This window comes from Cololabis saira, chromosome 6 (assembly GCF_033807715.1).
Source record: "Cololabis saira isolate AMF1-May2022 chromosome 6, fColSai1.1, whole genome shotgun sequence".
NCBI lineage: Eukaryota > Metazoa > Chordata > Actinopteri > Beloniformes > Belonidae > Cololabis > Cololabis saira.
This window is the reverse complement of record NC_084592.1, coordinates 41,587,060-41,609,043: the sequence shown is the minus strand read 5'-3', so window position 1 is coordinate 41,609,043 and position 21,984 is coordinate 41,587,060. Positions and strand designations below refer to the sequence as shown.

At 38.1% G+C, this 21,984-nt stretch overlaps 1 protein-coding gene across 1 annotated transcript in view; it reads right to left on the bottom strand.

The window, feature by feature from the left end:
- LOC133446206 (guanine nucleotide exchange factor DBS-like) overlaps positions 1 to 21,984 on the bottom strand; it is a 76,637-nt gene that overhangs the window by 34,143 nt on the left and 20,510 nt on the right. The window contains exons 3-10 of the mRNA XM_061724153.1: positions 17,773 to 17,887; positions 13,205 to 13,295; positions 8,994 to 9,113; positions 8,234 to 8,350; positions 4,985 to 5,134; positions 4,789 to 4,913; positions 2,809 to 2,923; positions 1,586 to 1,705 (exon numbers count right to left, since the gene is read on the bottom strand). Coding sequence (XP_061580137.1) covers positions 1,586 to 1,705; positions 2,809 to 2,923; positions 4,789 to 4,913; positions 4,985 to 5,134; positions 8,234 to 8,350; positions 8,994 to 9,113; positions 13,205 to 13,295; positions 17,773 to 17,887 — 953 coding nt within the window. The remainder of the gene's footprint in view (positions 1 to 1,585; positions 1,706 to 2,808; positions 2,924 to 4,788; positions 4,914 to 4,984; positions 5,135 to 8,233; positions 8,351 to 8,993; positions 9,114 to 13,204; positions 13,296 to 17,772; positions 17,888 to 21,984) is intronic.

Sequence of the window (21,984 nt, the reverse complement as noted above, 5' to 3'; positions counted from 1 at the left end):
TAAAAATAAATAAAAAAGATTCTTAAAACCAAAGAGATGCTAAAGGAAACACGAATGTTCCAGTAGTTGCTACTGACGCATGAAGACGGTAGGAGGTTGGAGAGGTTTTTATATATTTTCCGTGTGATGGTGGTCAGATGGGAGGAATCAGGGGTTTCTGTGTTTTCTCACAATAATGAACCTGATTTTAAAAGTGATTTGTTTTTAAATTTATGCCATGAAGAGTTCCTTTGTCATGATATTTGCAGCAAGATGCCACTTGCGGGGTTTGCTCTGAACGTTGCGTTTGTATATATATGAAGTTAACTGCTTATTACTTCTAAGCGACATGTTTATCTTGTTTAAACCATATGGCACTTTTCCACTAGCACCTACTCAGCTCGGCTCTCCTCTACTCGGTTTGGTTCTTTTCCACTAGGGGTCTAACGTGCAGAGTAGATATTTTTCTGTAACTACTCTGCCGAGGTTCTAAGCGGCTGAGTCGGGCTGTGAGGTCATCACACTACAGGCCACCGATTGGTTGGGGGGTTGGAGTCAGACGTCTGAGCCAGGAGGCGGAAATTAGCGAAATAGCAACTGTGACGGCGGCTTCTTGTTCATTTTATTCCACCAGCAACGGCAGCAGAAGTCTGTTTGGTGATCCAACTCTGAGGTGCAGATGTTCATAAACCTGGTGGCTGAGGAGAGAATTAAAAAGGGATCTAGACGGGCGATAAGGAACGACCAGATCTACCAGGAGCTCTGTCACTTCATAGCTGCTCAGATACCAACGGACTTTTCAGCAGCGCAGAGACAAACTAAAAAAAAGTAAAAAGCGTTGCGTTTGAAGCTTCTCTCACTCTCATGTTTTAAATTGATATTGAACACAAGCCACAGACCCAGCAGCACATTTATCATCTCCTCCAGGTTCTACATCTTTAGTGTTGTTGTCTTCTTCGTTTAGATCAGGGGTCGGTAACCCGCGGCTCTAGAGTCGCATGCGGCTCTTTAGCGCCTCCCTAGTGGCTCCTGGAGCTTTTTCAAAAATGTTTGACCTTTTTTTTTTCTTTTTTTCAATTTTTTTCTTTTTTTCCCCCATTTTTCTCTTTTTTTCTTCTTTTTTCCTCTTTTTTCTTCCTTTTTCCTTTCCTTTTTAATCTCGACATTTCGACTTTTTTCTCAACATTTAAACTTTTTTGCAATTGCATAATGAAAAAAAAAATCTTCCCCCAGTTATAACTAATATAGAAACATCCAGCATGTGTTTGCCTTCATTCTAAAGCTTATACAAGACTTTTCATTTTTTGCGGCTCCAGACAAATTTGTTTTTTGTGTTTTTGGTCCAATATAGCTCTTTCAACGAACCCTGGTTTAGATACACAATCAAATACATCACAGCAGCTTCGCTCCAACCTCCTACTTCTGCTCCAGGTGCTGAATTGTTATGGAAAAGAAACCAGTCCGAGTTGAGATGAGTAGAACCGAGTAGGTGCTGGTGGAAAAGCGGCAATAGAGCGTATCTGGTTTAAGTGGGGATCTTGTATCAGCATGTTCCCGCCCAATAAGCTCGTACAACGTAGAAGTGTGCCGGTCGGACGGGACTTACACAGACTCTGTCCTCGAAGGCGGTGAGCTCGTAGAGGATGTGGTCGGCGTGGGCGGGGCTGATCCCGACCTCGGAGAAGGCTGCAAGCTTCTCAGACGCCTGCTCCAGCAGAGCCCTCACCTGCAGCAGAAACATCAGTCAGTTTTCAGGTTTAAACAGGGGGCAGCGTCAGTACTCGAGTTGTAAAAAAAATATCCGGGGGGATGGTGGATTTTATCATATGGGGACAGATAATTTGTGCTGATTACAAATAATATAATATATTACAAATAATAGCACTGACCAAAACACCTGCAGAAATACTGCAGGAATGACAGCAGTTAAATGCAGCCTTCTGTAAGCTTTAAATAATCAAACTGACTTTTTCCATGTGCAATACTGACCGAACCATGCAATATCTGCCATAGAATCGTGCAACACCTGTATGTTGTCTTCCTGTTTGTGTCCTTTTAGAGAGTATTTATTTTTATAGTTGTTGTTTCAATACATCTATCTTTTTTTAAAAACCATGCACCTTAAAGATAGCATCCAATTTCGTTGTACCTGTACAAATGACAATAAAGACATTCTAATTCTTCTAATTCTAATTATTTAAATATCCACTGGGCTTACATCAAATACATCAAAACTATAAATAACTAAATAACTAAAAATAAAAAACAGTTTTCTGAACTTATCAATATGACTCTGTCCTTCACAGGATAAGTAAAATGAATCACTGCAAAAACTCAAAATCTTAACAAGAATATTTGTCTTATTTCTAGTTAAAATGTCTCATTTTAGTAAAGAAATCTCATTACACTTAAAAAAAAGACTCATCACTGGAAAAAACAACAATTTTCACCTGTTTCAAGTAGATTTTCACTTGAAATAAGTAGAAAAAAAAAGATTTTTTGCTTGTAATGAGAAGATAAATCTTGTCCCACTGGCAGATTTTTTTACTTATTTCAAGTGAAAATTTACTTGAAATGGGGAAAAATTGTCAAATAAGTTATTTTTCTGGTGTTATTTTTCTGGTGATGACTCTAAATGTTGAAATAGCAGTAATACCACATTCATTGATGAAATGACATAAGGGATGGAAAGGGGGGATGGCAGTTTTACAGGGGGGATGATTTGGACCGTTTTTATTTCAGGGGGGATTCCATCCCCCCTCATCCCCCCTCAACTCCAGTACTGGGCGGCGTCTACCCGAGGGTGGCGGGGGCGACACGCCCACTCACCTCCTTGTAGTCCTGCTCAAAGTGGCGCAGCTGCAGACACTGCTCCATCTTGGTCCGGTGCCTCGTCCAGAACTCGTCGAAGGCCCGCTCCGTCTCGTCCAGCTGAGACAGCAGTCTGATGGGAAACACACGCGCCGAGGAGGGGAGGAAAATGATGAAGTGAGACACTGACAAAGGTATTTAGATGTCTGTTATACTGGGCCGACGCCTGCTGACATGATGCTGCAGCAACATTTACTTACAGGACTGTGATGAGTAATTAAATAAATACATAAACAACAACCTTGGAGTCTGTAAGGTGTATTCTGGTTGTCGGCCAGCAGAGGGCGTTTCCTGCGGTGGTTTCTAGTCTAAATCACCTCTCCAGGACCCTCCAACTGTGATGAGGTCGTATTTTTCTGTTTTTATGATCATCAAGCAGCCCTCGCTGTGGTTTCTGCACTTCTCAGTCAGGAAGATCTCATTATTCTGGCATTTCACTAATAAAATTCACCCGAAACAAGAAGAGGTTTCCTCTATTTTAGACACGAAAGGAAAAAAAAGAGTCTGTGTTGTAAATCATCCACTAATTATACGTGCATGTTTTCTTCCAAAATCATTGTTTTTATTTAGTTTAAATCAAAATTATGCTGTTTTTTCATTAGTAGTTTTAGACATTATTTCTACATTGAGACTGGACCGTGTCACTGAGAAGATGCAGCTAGAAATATTTGCTGATTAACTTTTATCTAATAACATTAATTAGGAGAAAACATTAATTCTCCTGCATGAACTCTAATAACTTGTGTTCTTGCAGCTAAAGTTGCTTTCGTTACAGAAAATTATGACTATGTATATGTAGATTACAAAATAAAAACTCAAAAATCCTTAACGTCCATGTTTTCAGTAGTTTCCTCTGGTTTAGTTCTGCTGCTGGTGACGTTAGTCCTCAATCCCAGTCGCCACAAAATCACAGGAAAAAATGAATATGTTGTAAACTCAAATTAGAGTCTGTATCTGGAATGAATGTATTCTTGAGTCTATAAGGTAACAATAACATAATAATAAGATAACCTTGTTTGAATTGTAAAATGGGTTTGGCTAAATACAATATTTGACTAAAACTAGACTAAAATGGTCCTGGACAATTCTGACTAAAATAAGACTAAAATGCTCAGACTTTTAGTCGACTGAAACTTGACACGTGTCCAAAGTATTCACATTCATTACTCAGGTAGAAGTATAGATGCTAGAGTTTAAAAATACTCCTGTAGAAGTTGAAGTATCAACTCAAGTTTTTTACTCAAGTAAAAGTATAAAAGTACTGGTTTCAAAACTACTTAAAGTATAAAAGTAAAAGTAATGTAAGGGGGAAAAAAGCCATTAAGGACAAAAGCCATTGAAAATAAATGTATCTCAGTATAATGCAAATATATTAAAGAACCATATATGTGTACTATTGAGCATTAACATGTGTTTCAGAGAGCAGGAGATATGATGACTAGTTGCCTATAAGTATTGTAATGGTGCAAAAAGTCAAACTTCAGAGGCATGTTATCATTTATCCTAACCTTTATTGGAATGTACATCCAAGTTTAGTTGCAGGAATCTGAGGGAACGGATGTAAGAACAAAACTGGACAAGAACATCTGAAACAACCACAACCAAATTCACTCTATCCGGATGGAGCAATTTAACTGGATAGTTTTTTTTAAAGGCCGAAATGAAATAGAGTAACGAGGCTGTTTTTAAAATGTAAGGAGTAAAAAGTACAGATAATTGTGTGAAAATGTAAGGAGTAAAAGTAAAAAGTCGTCTGAAAAATAATTACTCCAGTGAAGAATAGATAACCAAAATTTCTACTTAAGTAAGGTAACGAAGTATTTGTACTTCGTTACTTGACACCTCTGGACACGACTAAAAGGAGAATGAACGTGACTAAAACTAATAAAAACTCAAATGATAGCTGGACCCAAAGACTAGACTAAAACAGGTACTGACCTCTGCACCGTGGCCAGGTTCTCCAGCTCGTCCTGGTTCATGTTGTGGTCGGGGTTTCTCACCACGGGGTCGTTGATGGTCTCCAGTAGAACGCGGCCCTGGGCCAGAACCCCCAGGATGTCCTCCTGCAGATATCAGACAGCATGTTTGATGTTTGCAGGAAGCTCTGGAAGCTGGTGCAGATGGAGGATCCTACCTTCCTCTCGTCCCTCTTGGAGGTGTGCGTTCCCAGCAGGAGGCTCGTGGCCTGGATCTCGTTGGGGAGTTCGGTTTCTGCCAGCTCGGTGCCGAACAGCTGCAGGGTCTGTGCGGTTTTCTTCACCATCAGAGCGAAGCCTTCGATGGCCTGAAGAACACAAGAGAGACGTTCACACACACGTCCAGGGTGCACGGACTCACTTAGAGGCTTTAAGTGAAGTTAGTCATGCCTGCTGCAGAACTGGAGGGAAAAAAGTGTATATTCATATATACACACACACATATATACATACATACATTATATATATATATATATATATATATATATATATATATATATATATATAGATATATATATATATATATATATATATATATATATACCGTATTTTCTGGACTATAAGCGACACCTGCATATAAGCCGCTCTATTTTAAAAAAAATAATAAAAAAAAGATATACAAGCCGCATCCGTTCTATTTAAAAAAAAAAGATATGCAAGCCGCAGATATTTCTGTTGTTAGATTAGATATTTACTACATGTAAGGAAAGATTTTGAACTGTAAATGATGTACATGTTTGTACCTAAATAGATCCTTTCCTAACAGTGTCTTTTAACACGGCAGCAACTTTGCTGATTAAAACGGGACAGAACCAAGAGAAAATAACCGGCATTTATTTATCCATTTATCTGTTTGAAATTTGCTTCTACCTACTTCTACCGGCTAAAGAAGAAGTAGCGTATTCTTCTTTGCATTTATTTTGTCTTAGTTTTGATTCTAATTCCGGTTAGAGCGCCCCTAGCGGTGGAAGAAAAATCCACAGAATAGCCGCACCTTTGTATAAACTGCACGGTTGAAAACCTATGAAAAAAGTAGCGGCTTATAGTCCAGAAAATACGGTATATATATTCATATATATATATATATATATATATATTCATATATATATATATATATATATATATATATATATATATATATATATATATACCGTATATATATATATATATATATATATATATACCGTATATATATATATATATATATATATGAATATATATATATATATATATATATATACCGTATATATATATATATATATATATATATATATATGTATATATATATATATATATATATATATATATATATATATATATATATATATATATATATATATATATATATATATACACACTCTGTGGACTGACGAGCCAAAAGTTGAACTTTTTGGAAGGATCTGGCGTGAAAGTAACACAGCATTTCAGAAAAGGAACATCCAACCAACAGAAAAACATGGGGGTGGTAGTGTGATGGTCTGGGGCTGTTCTGCTGCTTCAAGACCTGGAAGACTTGCTGTGGTAAATGGAACCATGAATTCTGCTGTCTACCAAAAAATCCTGAAGGAGAATGTCCGGCCATCTGTTCGTGACCTCAAGCTGAAGCCACTCGGGTTCTGCAGCAGGACAATGATCCAAAACACACCAGCAAGTCCAACTCTGAATGGCTTCAGAAAAACTAAATAAAGACTTTGGAGTGGCCTAGTAAAAAGTCCCGACCTGAATCCCATTGAGATGCTGTGGAATGACCTTAAAAAGGCTTTTCATGCTCCAAAACCCCCCAATGTGGCTGAATTACAACAATTCTGCAAAGCTAGAATTCCTCCACAGCTGTAAAGGATTCGTTGCCAGTTATCGTAAATGCTTGATTGCAGTTGTTGCTGCTAAGGGGCCCAACCAGTTATTAGGTTTAGGGGTCAATCACTTTTTCACACAGGGCCATGTAGGTTTGGATTTTTCTTTCCCCTCAATAATCAAAACCTTCATTTAAAAACTGCATTTTGTGTTTACTTGTGTTATCTTTGTCTAATATTTACTGATTTGGATAAGAAATCAGGAAGGGGGCGAACACTTTCTCACACAACTGTATATGTATGTATATATATATATATATATATATATATATATATATATATATATATATATATATATATATATATATCTATATCCATTCTGTGTTGGATCGATGTAGAAAAATAAAAATGAGACCACACAGCTCCTCAATCAGTTAGGTGTTTCACATGAGCAGAGTTCAAGTAAAAACATTTAGTTCAGGTAGAAACATTTAGTTCAGGGAGAAACATTTGGTTCAAGTAATAACATTTAGTTCAGGTAGAAACATTTAGTTCTGGTAAAAACGGCATTCAAATCAGCAAAAAATGTTTGCTAGATGAAATATATTAGTTCCTGATAAACTAAGTTTGCATGTACAGCTCGGCTCATGTATGCATGTGAATGAGTGCACGTTTGTACATGAAAGTACAAGCTGCTTCGGGAATCCCGGCCTGTGATTGGACGCTGCCTCAGCGTCGCCGATGCTCATTTGAATAAAGTTCAGATTCTCTCAATTTCAAATTGACGCTCTAGACGCCTCCGACACCTCTCCAGCGAGCTTTCATAGACAATGAATGGCAGCCGGACACTAATGAAGCTTTCGGTGTGAATGCTATGTTATAGTGTTGTCCCGTCGATTGACCGCCCGATCGATTGACCGGCCAATCGATCGGGCCCGATCATGGCATTTTCAAAACATCGGTATCGGCCAAAAAAGTATCGGGACATACCTAGTTATTAATGTTTTTAATATATATTAAATCGTTTTATATATCGTTGCATTTAACGTCACTTCCGGCTGCCGGAACATGGTTTACATGTTTGAATTGTGAAATTTTATATATGTTCATGTTCCATTAAGCTGCCGCTATTCATTTCATGCCATTCAGAATGTTGCACTAAGATTAAGCCAAAAAGTATTTAAATTTTCTTGTGTTTGTGAGTTTGACTGGATGTCATTCAACTACGTACCTCTTTTGAAGTTAAATGTATTTATTTTTGTTATTGCACTATTCTGCACTTTTTGTTTTAGTTTTACCTTTTGTGGCACCAGAGCTGATAAGCTTTGTTGAAATATATGTCCATGTTGTTCTCCAATGGACAATAAAAGAAACTTGGGATCATTTAGTTTTAGTCCTCTTTTTTTTTTTTTTAATCATTGCCAAAATGTATCTGATCAGGAAAAAGTATCAGAAATGTATCGGGAGCCAAAAAAAAGTGATCGGATCGGGAAAAATCGGGATCAGCAGATTCTCAAACTCAAGTGATCGGGATCGGATCGGGAGCTAAAAAATCCTGATCGGGACAACCCTACTATGTTAGGATCCCGGGACAGAGGTGGGGGGGGTTCCTACCGTCCGCTGGGAGATCCACTTGTCGTGGCAGTACTCCTGCACCCCCCCGAGCTCCTGCGTCAGCTGGCTCTGGTCGATGTACGAGTGCAGCTCTGTGATGGAGCTCAGCATGATGACCTGCGGGGGAAACCGGGCTTTACTAAACCGCAAAAACCCCAAATCTTAACAAGAATATTTGTATTATTTCTAGTTAAAATGTCTCATTTTTAGTCCAAAAAAATCTCATTACACTTAAAACAAGACTCATCACTGGAAAAAAAACAACAATTTTCACCTGTTTCAAGTAGATTTTCACTTAAAATAAGTAGAAAAATCTCCCAGTGGAACAAGATTTTTTTGCTTGTAATGAGAAGATAAATCTTGTCCCACTGGCAGATTTTTCTACTTATTTCAAGTGAAAATTTACTTGAAAACAGGTGAAAATGGTCAAATAACAAGTTATTTTTCTGGTAATTACCAGAAAAATAATAATAATAAATAACTTTTTTTGCTTGTAATGAGAAGATAAATCTTGTCCCACTGGCAGATTTTTCTACTTATTTCAAGTGAAAATGTACTTGAAACAGGGGAAAATTGTCAAATAACAAGTTATTTTTCTGGTAATTACTCTTGTTTTAAGGCTAATGAGATTTTTTTACTAAAAATTAGACATTGTAAGAAATAAGACAAATATTCCTGGTAAGATTTTGAGTTTTTGCAGTGCAGGAGTTCTGTCGGAACATGAACGCCTCGGGGGGAATAGGGTGATAAGGTCACGCACCGGCACCTTCATCTTGAACTCGTCCTTGTTGAACTTGAAGAGGATGTCCGACAGCGTGCGCTGCAGGAGCGTGGTGGGTCTCAGCACCAGAACCAGCTGCAGGTTCCCGGGGAAGGAACCCTGAGAACCACAAACAACAGCCACATTCATCAGACTCATCAACTCATAATCACGGGAGCAGATTCATCTGAGTTCAGGGAGCGATGCTCCATCTGGAGCGCCGGAGCAAACATCCTCCCTTCACCCGGCTGGAAGTGTCGCTCTCTCCTAAACACATCTGTCCAACATCTGTCCAACATCTGCATCATCGTTCCTGCACGTCTCCTGTTATTAACAACAGTTTTTCTTAGTTTATTATCTTATCTTAGTTTAGTTGGAATATGCTGTATGTTTGTGTACAGTTATTTTGTTTATACTCGGACAACTTCTCATATGGATTTATTTATGTATTTTGTTTCATTTTCTAAATCCTAAATGCACTAGTTTATAAAAACTAACTTTTTTTTTTTTTGTGAAAAAGGGTAGGCGTCATAAGCTTAGGCTTCAGTCTACACCAGGGGTGTCAAATGTGCGGCCCGAGAGAGATTTTCATGCGGCCCGTGAGAAGTTTCCAACGCAAAAAAACTAAATTTTAATTTACTAAAAAAGAAGGCATAAATAATTGCCATGAATCGCAGCATATCCGATAATATATTTCTTCTACAAATCCATCGTTATTCCACAAAGAGAGCAGTTTTCGAAATTTTTTTAGTTTTCTAGAATGCATTTGCCGATTTTGTTTCTTTGTAGACGGTCGTTTATTTTTATTAACTGACTACTATTATATATTTTAGCAGGAAAAATATCACTGCTAAAAAACATGATAGAAGATATTTATTCTGAGAATTACAGTTTTGAATACGAGGGTAGTGACAAAGTAAAACAGTTAAAAGAGAAGTGCTGAATTTTTCGGCACACTGACGTAAATATCCGCGCCAATTTTTAAAAATAAATACACTTAATTGTACTGGAAAAATCTCTAAATTACAAAGAAACACTCTCGGATGTAATAAGAAAGATTTTGCTTTGGTTTTGGTCCTTGGTTTTTAGTTAAAATTGTGTGTATGTATATATATATATATATATATATATATATATATATACACCCAAAAATTATTTATTTTTTGTACTACACTGACGATTTACACCTGTACTTTGGGTTATTTGTGTTGTGGAAATTGAAAGGACCAATAAACTTAACTAAACTAAAGTTTTTACACTGTTTTTATCAGAAATACAACTGACTCGTTGTTCCAGAAACACACTTTCAGAAACACTCCTGATATTTATCGGATGGAAAAACAGATAAAATGTTCATTAAGATGTCGTGACTGCAGTTGGCTGGCGGTCGGGGAAAGATGCTCATCAGACACTCGTCTTGAATTAACTTTACTCAGCGAACAACCTGAATGGATGATTTACACGGCCGGTGAGAGCAAAGGCACTCGTGAACCGAACCGCCGTTAACAGGATTAATAACCCGGCTCCGCTTGTCCTCGCCGCTCCGCTGGAGGAGGGAAGATAAGTGCAGCATCATCCTGCAGCGACGACGCAGAGCGGGGGGGCTGCTGTTCAGAAAAGCCGTGATTAATGGATTATTCATTTTATAGCAAAATAAACACAAGTCTGAATAATAGTCTGAAGCCACCCTCCTCCAACCCCAATCCTCATGATAGAACTAGAGATCATAATTATTCTTGTGCTGCAGCAGCAAACCTTCACATTAGATGATTTAGGCAAGACAAGTTTATTTGTATAGCACTATTCAATACAAGGTTATTCAGTGCTTTACATCAACATTAAAAGCGGCAAGACATAATTAAACAGTAAATAACAAATAAAATGAGATAAAATGATAAGAAAAGAGGTAAAATAATAAAAAGCACAAGTTGTTAAAAAGTAAGGGCAGTAAGAATTACGTTTCTACAGGACTGTCTCAGAAAATTAGAATATTGTGATAAAGTTCTTTATTTTCTGTAATGCAATTAAAAAAACAAAAATGTCATACATTCTGGATTCATTACAAATCAGCTGAAATATTGCAAGCCTTTTATTATTTTAATATTGCTGATTATGGCTTGCAGTTTAAGATTAAGATTCCCAGAATATTCAAATTTTTTTAGATAGGATATTTGAGTTTTCTTAAGCTGTAAACCATGATCAGCAATATTAAAATAATAAAAGGCTTGCAATATTTCAGTTGATTTGTAATGAATCCAGAATGTATGACATTTTTGTTTTTGAAATTGCATTACAGAAAATCACAATATTCAAATTTTCTGAGACAGTCCTGTACACGGTCAAAACGTACAAAGACCGGGTCAAAAACAGTATTACAAAAGTAATCTGTAACAATTTGTACGGTGAATTAAACCAATTTGACAATTCTATGCCACTATGCCTGTTTCCAGGTCTTATATTTTTTAATAATTACGGAGGAACTTTACCCAAAAGCCAGATAAAAATACCTTTTTTTTCCAGTTTGAGAAGGTTTGTAGAAGCCAAAACATTTGATTGTTTAAGAAAATTAACTGTATATATCTTATTTGTATAACGCAGCTACGTATTGATGACAAAACGTCTGAAACGTCGGGCTTGAAGAAGAAATGCTGCTGGGGCTCAGTCATGGTCTGTTTGCTCTTTGTTCTTTGTTAGTGGCAGACACAGCCGTGCAGCCGGAGGCTCCAGATCTGATTCTCCTCACATGCGGCTCTGCACCGCCGCCTGCAGCATCCCGAAGATACGCTGACCCACATTCACCCAAATATCACTCGTCAGCGGAAACGCCGCCTGAGAAGGCGTCATGTGTTGAGCAGCCTGAGCGAATCGCTCCACGCTGAACGCTCGGTCAGCAGAGAGACCAGACTGGGAGGATTTTAAAAACAAGGAGATGATTTTACATCTGAGATGAGATGATGATGTGGCTCCCGAAGCCCCGGAGACACCGAGGAGGTGATTCTCAGCTCGGTTTCTGTCTGCAAGGCAGTTAAAACCCTTCAGGTTTTTCAGCATCGATGGGCGACACGTTAGTTTTAGTTTAGTCTTTGGGTCGAGCTATCATTTTACTTTTTATTAGCTTTAGTCACGTTCATTCTCCTTTTAGTCGTGTCAAGTTTCAGTCGACTAAAAGTCTGAGCATTTTAGTCTTATTTTAGTCAGAATTGTCCAGGACTATTTTAGTCTAGTTTTAGTCAAAGATTGTATTTAGCCAAACCCATTTTACAATTCAAACAAGGTTATCTTATTATTATATTATTGTTACTTTATAGACTCAACAATACATTCCGTCCAGATACAGAAGACTCTAATTTGAGTTCACAACATATTTATTTTTGATCTTTTTCTTTTCCGACGACACATTGGGTTTTCTTTTCCACGTCTATGTAGGAAAGTGTATCCAAAGATGGTCTCTTCTTCTTCTTCTTCTTCTTCTCCCCCCCAGAGCGTTTCTCTATGTAACTTTGTTTTTAACTGACATGAACCTAGAGCTCTGCGTTAACGGCATCAGCCTCTAACTCTGCAGCTGCATCTTCTGGATCTGATTCCTGCTGCAGCGACTGGGATTGAGGACTAACGTCACCCAGCAGAACTAAACCAGAGAAACTACTGAAAACATGGACATTAAACCAGAGAAACTACTGAAAACATGGACATTAAGGATCTTTGGTAGAACATTTCGTCTAGTTTTGGTCAACGAAAATGAAGACACATTTTAGCAGAGTTTTTATTTTGTAATCTACATTTTAGTCTCGTTTTTATTCCTCTACAATATTGCATTATATATTTAATTATCGTTATTGTCACATGACCAGCATTTTCGTTGCGTCTCGTTTCCCTCAGGGGATAAAGGTTCGTTTACGACGATATTTAGTCCTAATTTTCGTTGAGGAAAGCAACTTTAGCGACGCGATCCCTCCGTCAGTTTAGGAATTAACTCTTCATTCGCGGGTCATTTTCTTCTAACTTGCCTGACTCGGTAGTCATTATCCATCACCTGTGGCCGCTAACGTTCTGTAGTCATGGCAACACACTGGAAGCTGTGACATGGTGACGAAGTGTTTGGGCATCCCCAGTACCCCCCATGATTAAATTAGCTGTGGGTGAACAGCAGCGTCTCTCAGGGTCCCAACCCGACTCTCTCTGATCTCCCTACGACGTTCAGACAAACTCACCGCGATGCGAAGCAGCGTCCCCTTGACAGCCGCCCATCGGTCCTGTCTGCGGTCGATGACGAGGATGAAACCCACGTCTGCCGACGACAAGCTGAAGCACAGAAGAAGAAAATGCAACGATGAGACCAGACTGATCTGGATTTAAATAAAAAACACAAACAGTCGACACGGGAAGGGTAAATGTAAAACAAAGAGCTGAAAGAAGTAAAAGTAAATGTACTCTTAGTCAGGGCTGGGGATCGATTCAAATGTCAAGAATCGATTCGATTCGATTTTTAAGATTCAAAATTGATGACCAAGATTTGATACGATTCGATTCCGATATGGATTTTTGTTAGTGTTATTAAAACAGTTTTTTCAGCTGTTGCATGAATTATATGACTGTATAGATATGCAACATATTAATATTAGTATTATATTGAGATTCAACAGCAAGTATTGGCAGCTAATGATGCTGTAAGGACCAATCAGCTCCCAGAATGCTGATAGAACTGAAACAGAAACATTGTATGGGTCAGAATTATCAAACAGATCCAGGGCAGCAAACAGAGATGGATGAAATCAGTTTTATTTTTTACCCATTCCGTTTTTATTTTTTCCATTTTTGGTCATTTTGTTTTTTAATTTTTGAAAATTTGTTTTTTAGCATTTTATGCAAATGTGACACCAAGACAATATATAAAGTAATGAAATATAGACAGTTTATGCAATTATAACTGAAAGCTTTAATGTTTTCATACCTTTAAACATATTTAAAGGCAAAAACATGGCACCAGATATTCTCGTGTCCAACAAAATATTCCTTTTTTGGGCATAAACAAAAAAATACCAAAAGTCGTAATGTAATGATGAAAAAAAAAAAAAGGATCTTTAGACATATGAATTGATTTTTAAGAATTAATATGAGAATCGATTTAGAATCGGAAAATGTATTTTTTCAACACAGGCCTCCTCTTGGTGTGGTTTGACACGGAGGTGGAGGACCAGGCTCGCCCCCTGGAGGCCTTCAGCTGTTTCTGGATACATGGAACACCTTTCTGGGGGGGAATTCTCCGGGTTTCTGGCATTTTTCTTTCCTCAGTCTTTCCGACCTTCATCCTTAAGTATCAACCTCACTTTTAAACGGTGATGCTTGTTTCTCCGGGTCAAACTGGCCCAATGTCTCGGCTAAAACAAAGGCTCTGCCTCCGTGCCGTTGGTGATGGAGGAACGAGGGAGGGAGAGGAGGGGACAGGTGATCTAGAAACCGTCTCATGGTTTCTGGATCTAATCTGGCTCATTTAACCCCGGTGCATGCTCTCAGATTTAATCTCAGGGAAATGATGCATCTACACTGGAAAGCTATTATTAATGGCTATCAAATGTAAAAGTATAGAGAGGCGCTGTAAACCCCGTAAGCTGTTAGAAACTATTGCGTTTAAATATTTATACCAATCATCCGGCGATGCTGCAGCTGCACATCCTACAGTCATCACAATAACCAGATTGTCTCGGATGTGAAGCGTTACACTCAAATATTAATAAAAGTTGCAGAGCGAGGCTGCAGCTGCACGCGCTTGAGGGTCGTCATCATAACTGGATTCGGTGGATCAAGTATTTAAAATAAGTTTTTTTGTTTTTCTAACTGCTGTGCCGTGATGACGGACATGCAGTGACGTGCGGTGAGGTTCATGGTTGCTGAGGCACGGACTCCTTTAGTGTCAGATTTACAAATATACAAACCAAAAAGGGTAGCTTATTCAATTGGCTACTGGTTATTTCATATCTCATCAGCATTCTTCACAAAAAAACACACGGGCACACACGCGCATGGTACATATTACAGATATGTAAAGGTAAGAAAAAACGTGCATTTGCTCTACACCCTCCATGTGTTGGCCGTCGCAATTCTATAATTCATACAACATAAATGAGAGTATAGACTGGTGTACAAAACCACACATTTAAATTTGACCTTGTCTTAGTCTAATCTCTTTTTTATAAGATTGAAATTAAAAGTGTTTGTACCCGTTGGCTCACGTTCGCCCCCTTCAGGTCAGGCAGAGTATTGTTGTGCCTCACCCTGTGCCTTTTTCACTGCGGTTTTATTTCCCATCAGCAAAACTAAATATGCCACTAACAAACATTAAACTTTAATGGTTAAAGACATTAGCCAGACTGTGGAAAATCAGGTCAAATAAACGTATCTGCAAACATTATATTGGCGACATGCAGAGATACGGCAACCAGCATGCGCCAATCGCACGTATCAGCCCAGTTTGTGATGGATTGATCAATCAGAGGTGAGGTGAGGCTCGCTGCTGCTGCACCTCACGTTTCAGCCCCGTATTTGAACAGGAAATAGGCAAATTCTACGACGGAGTATTAGGGCCAAACTAAGACAAAAAAAAAATTGGAAATTACGAGAATATAGTCATAATATAATGAGAATAAAGTCGTAAAATTACGAGAATAAAGTCGTAATGTTGTGAGAATAAAGTCGTAAAATTACGAGAATAAAGTCGTAACATTACGAGAATAAAGTCGTAATGTTGCGAGAATAAAGTCGTAATAGAATAAAGTCGTAATATTATGAGAATAAAGTCGTAATATTATGAGAATAAAGTCGTAATATTACGAGAATAAAGTCGTAAAATTCCGAGAATAAAGTTGTGACATTACGAGAATAAAGTCGTAATGAATAAAGTGGTAATTTATGAGAATAAAGTCATAATATTATGAAAATAAAGTGGTAATTTATGAGAACTCTAACAGGAAGAGCAGTCTTCTCCCTGTGTTAAAATGAAGAATATTGAGCATCTTGTGAAGTTATATTTATATATTTATAATATATTACAACTTTATTCTCGTAATATTACGACTTTATTCTCGTAATATTATGACTTTATTCTCATAATTTTACGACTTTATTGTCATTACATTATGACTTTATTCTCGTAATATTATGACTTTATTCTCGTAATATCCTTTTTTTGTTTTTTTGTTTGGCCCTAATACTCCGTCGTAAAATTCAGCAATTTTGACTATAAAAAATGTTCGAAAAAATTACATACATAAAGATCAGTGGACAAATATTAATATAAATTTGATGTTATAATTATATATATAATTATATTATTATATATATAATTTTTTACTTGTCATGATGACAGGTGAGGCTCTGCCTCCCCTGACTGCACGTCCCTGCGGACATGGTACCCCCGTTTGGTTGGTGTGAGGCAACGTCAGGGATTACTGGGGGGTTAATATCAATCCAAAGGTATGTGACTCAGGCAGCAGCCGGGGAAGGTCACAGATGGACGCAGGGCGTCCGGTGGCCTGATGGGGGCGTCGGCCCCTCATGTGGCTCCACCATCTGTCTGTGTATTTACAACAGCTTGGTCATTAACACATCTCTCCCCCGTAGACGACCCGCCTGGACACAGAACCCTCCAGGTATCAGAACTGGCATCAGATGCACATGATGGGGGGGTTGTGGTTTAAATTAGATTGTTGTTAAATTATAATTATTTTTATTCAGGTTAAAAAGAGGACAGCCTTTCCCTTTAATCTGGTTATTCAGGTCTTAAATCAGCTCATGCCAGCAAGAGCAGCCGAGGTTCTGAAGAACCGCTGAAGAACCGCTGAAGAACTCCTGCTGAACCGCTCGTCTTCCTGAATTATTCAGATTCAGCTGCTGTGGTTTATTTTTACACTCAGTGCTGACGAGAGGAAAAGATGAATCCGGCGCTTTTATGGAAACATCAAAGAAGAGATGCATAAACGAGTTTAAAAAAAAAGACATGTGATATTAGTTGGTACAGTTCGGACAGGTGAGGTTAGTTTGGACAGGTGAGGTTGGTTTGGACAGGTATTTGGACAGGTGAGGTTAGTTTGTCAACACAAGTACGTGTCCACGTCCAAACCCAGGTGGACGTTTCTCTCCCGGAGGGTCTGACCTCTGCCCTCTGACCTCGGCATTGCGTTTACGTTTACGTCTCATTTATTCATTCACACATGCACTAATATACTTGGGAAACAGTTAGGCACCAAATATAATATATTATTATATTATAATATATAATATAATAAAACACATTTTCAAATAACAAAATAACATATTTGAACCATTTTTCAGACAATAAAATTACATTTGAACCATTTTTCAGACAATAAAATAACTGAAAAAATTGGAAAAATGGTTCAAATATGTCATTTTGTTACTTGAAAATGTTTGAATGTTTATGTAAAATATGCTTTGTTGATGAGAAAATATGTTTCTTTATTTTTCTTATTTTTGTGAGGGGGGGATATATATTGTTTTTCGGCACTACCTTGTTCTCTATAGCTGAGATAACATGAATTACTCCTATGTGGGATCAATAAAGTTCTTATTTTTGCCGTCTGAGAAGAAAAATTTCTTTCTAGAAAGGCGCTTTATGAAAATAAGTCCATTTACTTGTATTAGTTTACAGCGCAGTCTTGAACATCCAATATGGCGGCGTCGTTGATGTATCGCAGCAGCTCCATGGGGCAGATATGGATACATGTTTATGCACAGCAGCACAGCGGGGGGCGCTACAACGTACCTGGGTACGCTGGTCAGGTAGGTAAGCACGTTGTGAAACTCTCTGTCTGCGATCTCGCCAAAGGCAGGGAATTCTGGGAACACAATGATGGGGCTGCCGTTGTCTCCTCTGCCTCCTGGAGGAAGAAGAAAAAGAAAAGAAACATTGAAAAGCCGTTAATTTTCCTCAAAAAGTCAGAAGAAACCAGGCTGATGTCACCTCTGCAGGTCCGGCCGCTGATATAAATAATATAAACTCTAGCAGCGACGCCACTTGTTTTTCTGCCTCATTCGATTTACAGTCTTTGCTAAAAAAAGGTGCATTTTGGGCAGAATGTTTATGTCTGAATGAAGTGTCAGAAACATTAAAGGACAAAGTGAAGTGAACTGACGGACTGATGAATCCATCAGTGTTACATCATCACATCTGGAAAGGGTGAACGATCGTTACGACAGGGTCAGCATACAGTACACACACACACACACACACACACACACACACACACACACACACACACACACACACACACCCCGAGTAGTCAGCGTCTGTGACTGGAATATCAATCTGCCCTTTCTTCTCTAGTCGCCATAGCAACAGCAAGTGCCTGGTCATGGTTTCAACGTCTCCTTAGATTTTTGTCTGTAACAAAACGCCCCCCCCCCCCGGCTTTCCTGCAACAACCAGGCCTCAGTAGAGCGGACCGTCGCAGAGGAACGGCTGGAAGCCTCTGTAAGAGGCTCTTACAGCCTTAAAAGACCCTCGAAAATCAGCAGGCCCTGATAATCTTCTCCCCTACTTTTTACGTTTGGCTGCACGTTTTATAGCTTTCTATCCAGAGCAACGTCATTCCTGATACGTGAAAAACTGCCCATGTCTATGGAGCCAAATCAAGGCCAAAGGTTTTGCTAATTTTGAAAATAAAATTGTAATTGGAAAACTAAGATTTGAACTGGAAAATTCAAGTTTTGATCATGAATTTTTTATTTTTTTATTTTTTTTACAGTTTCAATTTTTTTTTCAGTATCAGATCTTTTTTTCAGTTTCAGATCTTTTATTTCAGTTTGAGATCTTTTTTTCAGTTTCAGAACTTTTTTTTTCAGTTTCAGATCTTTTTTTCAGTTTCAGACTTTTGACGTAGGGGGCGTGGCATCAACTGAGAGGGGCGTGGAATCATGAGTGACAGCATAACAGAGAAGGCGGGGGACGTTCCTCAGTCATGTTGCCTTCAGGAAACGTAGGTTGCAGAAGTTATCAGTAAAAGTTTGATTCAACACTGTATATACACCATATTCACGTGATTGGCAGTGGAAAAAACGGATACTAGTGACACATTTCTGTTTAAAAAGCTGTTTAGACCATACATACACCAATCGCAGTATAAAAGCAATAAACTATGCCAGACTGTACAGTTCAACAGCCACACTTTAAAGTTTGACATTTCCCACTTCCACATACTACCGTGAACGCATCGCAGTATCGTTTGCGATGGCGTCCGCTCCGCCAGGACAAGCCGCGGGCCCCAGCACTCAGGTAAGAAATGTTAGCTAATATCAATAATATTGTCAAGTTACTTAGGTTTTTTGCCATGCAATTTTCCCCACTTGAAAGGGATGTCATCTACCCAGAGTATTTTAACTGGAATCCACTCAATGACCAGACAGCTTTTCCTTTTCTTTCTTTTATTTCCAAGGTGCATAATCCGTCCTTTGCCATTAGGTGAAAAACCTTTCAATCAAAACCCACAAAAGAAAATGCTTAAATTCTGTACATAATTAAAATTATTATAATAGGAAATAAGCATACAAGATACGAGCTAAGTGCAGAAAATACCATAAAATAAACACCTAAAAAAAAAAAAATAAATAAATAATGTGAAACCCAAACCTTAACATCAAATTGCAAATTTACAAATAAAGTTACCCATTTGTCCATTATTTTAGCATGTTGTCAGGTAAGTATGAATTTCACTTATTTTTAATATTTATTGTTGGTCTGTTTTTTAGCATGTTTCAGGTAAGTATGATTTAATTTTAACATCAATTATTTTATTTAACCTTAATTACTTTATTTAACCTTAATTACATTTACGGTCAATATTTAATTAATACAATGAAATTACATTTAAGAATGAAATTGAATATTAAAGTATGAAAATTTTCACTATTATCACTAACACAGTTTTTTCCACTGCCAATCACGTTCTGCTGTCACTCATGATGCCCCCCCCCCCTTCTCAGTTGATGCCACGCCCCCCACGCCACATCGGGGCCAAAAGATCTGAAACTGAAATAAAAAGATCTGAAACTGAAAAAGAGATCTGATACTGAAAAAAAAAATGTAAACTGTAAAAAAATAAGTTTATGATCAAAACTTGAATTTTCAGGTTCAAATCTTAGTTTTTCAATTACAATTTCATTATCAAATTAGCAAAACTTTTGGCCTTGATTTGGCTCCATACATGTCCTCCCTCTCTTGTAACGGGGTGACCCCACTTTATTGAATAAGTATACAACCATCTCCAGGCTCTCGATTTTAGCAAAAGTTCTTGAAAGGCCGGTCAGGTTTTAGGAAGCAGCATAGTACAGCAACTGCTGCCATTAAGGTGATAAATGATATTGTGGAAGTCATGGATGCCAAGAAATACTGCGCTCAGTGCGCTGCCCTTTTTATTGATATTTCAAAGGCCTTATTTTAGCCCCCTATTTTACGTCAGCGACTGTCTACCATTGGAATGTCAGACCCTGCTGTTGACTGGTTCTCTAACTACCTGTGTGTGCAGTCCGATGATCTTAGCTCCGGGTTCCTAAACACTATAAATGGTGTGCCACAAGGTTCCGTCTTAGGACCCACTCTTTTAATTATTTATTTAAACGGGGTAGGCCGAAACATGAATGCATCCGTACATCTTTATGCTGATGATACTGTTGTCTATTGTTGAGCATCTTTTATTGCCCAGGTGTTCAAAGATCTGCAGTCTGCTTTTGACACCATTTAGGCACAATTGTCTCATCTCAGGTTAGTTCTACATGCAGGTAAAACTAAGTTGATGTTCTTTTCAAATAAAAAGAAGTTGTCTGCTGTTTTACCATGTATTATGTCTGCTCAGGGTTCCCATATTGAGTCTGTGGCCACTTATAAATACCTTGGCATAACATTGGACGATTTAGATGCCATGTTGACCAGTTACTAAAGCTGGGGGTTTTCTTTAGAAATAGAGCCTGTTTTTCTTTTAAAACAAGAATTGTTGCAGGCACTTTCTTGCCACTCCTGGATTATGGCGATGTTGTTTATATGAATGCCTCTGCTCCCTCCCTACATCTACTGGATGCTGCATATCACAGATCTTTGAGATTTATAACTGGTTGTAAACCCCTCACACATCACTGCACATCGTACTCTCACACTGACTGGTCTTTACTTCCCATGAGCAGAACCCTCCACTGGTATCTATCTGTCTATAAATCCATCATTGGACTACTCCTCTCCTATTTGTCCACATACTTGACACGGAAACAGTCTGATCATAGCGTCCGGTCTCTGGACTACATGCCCCTCAGTCCTGGAACAGGCTCCAACCGAAGCGGAAGCTGTCCAGTTTTATCTCGCTAGAGCACTTCCAATTAATTGTAGGAAGACTGGTGAGACAGTCAGTGGGGCTCTGCACATGTACTTAACGAGTTCCATTTTTCCTTACTTTTATTATTATTAACTATCTTATAGGGGTGTAACAATATATCGTGCCACAAAATTCCGTGATACAAAAACGTCACAATACGTGGCGTGGAGGTGACAAACCGTATCGCGATATTGGGTTATTAATATGAATATATTGTGTTGACTAGTAACGCGCAGCGTATTTGTGCCGACCGCGCCCAATCTAAAACAGACTAATCACTACAGATAAACTGACTAGTGTCATTATAGTCCCTGATTCACATCAGAATATAAAGAATATATTTATAAAATAATGAACCCTGAATTACCAAAATAACCTTCTTAACTAAAATAAATCTCCTCTTACACTTATAAGGTGAGACTGAATCAATATTTTTTATGATGTAAAATTGTATGTATTTATTTACTTTTATTTATTTATTTGATTTTAGTTGTTACATTTCTGTAAAAGAAAAAAGTAAAGTCATACATGAGAGAAACTATTCAGTTTGTGGCAAAATATTTGTACTTGTATGAAACTGAAGATGCATAATGCAAACCTGACATTTACTTTTAGTT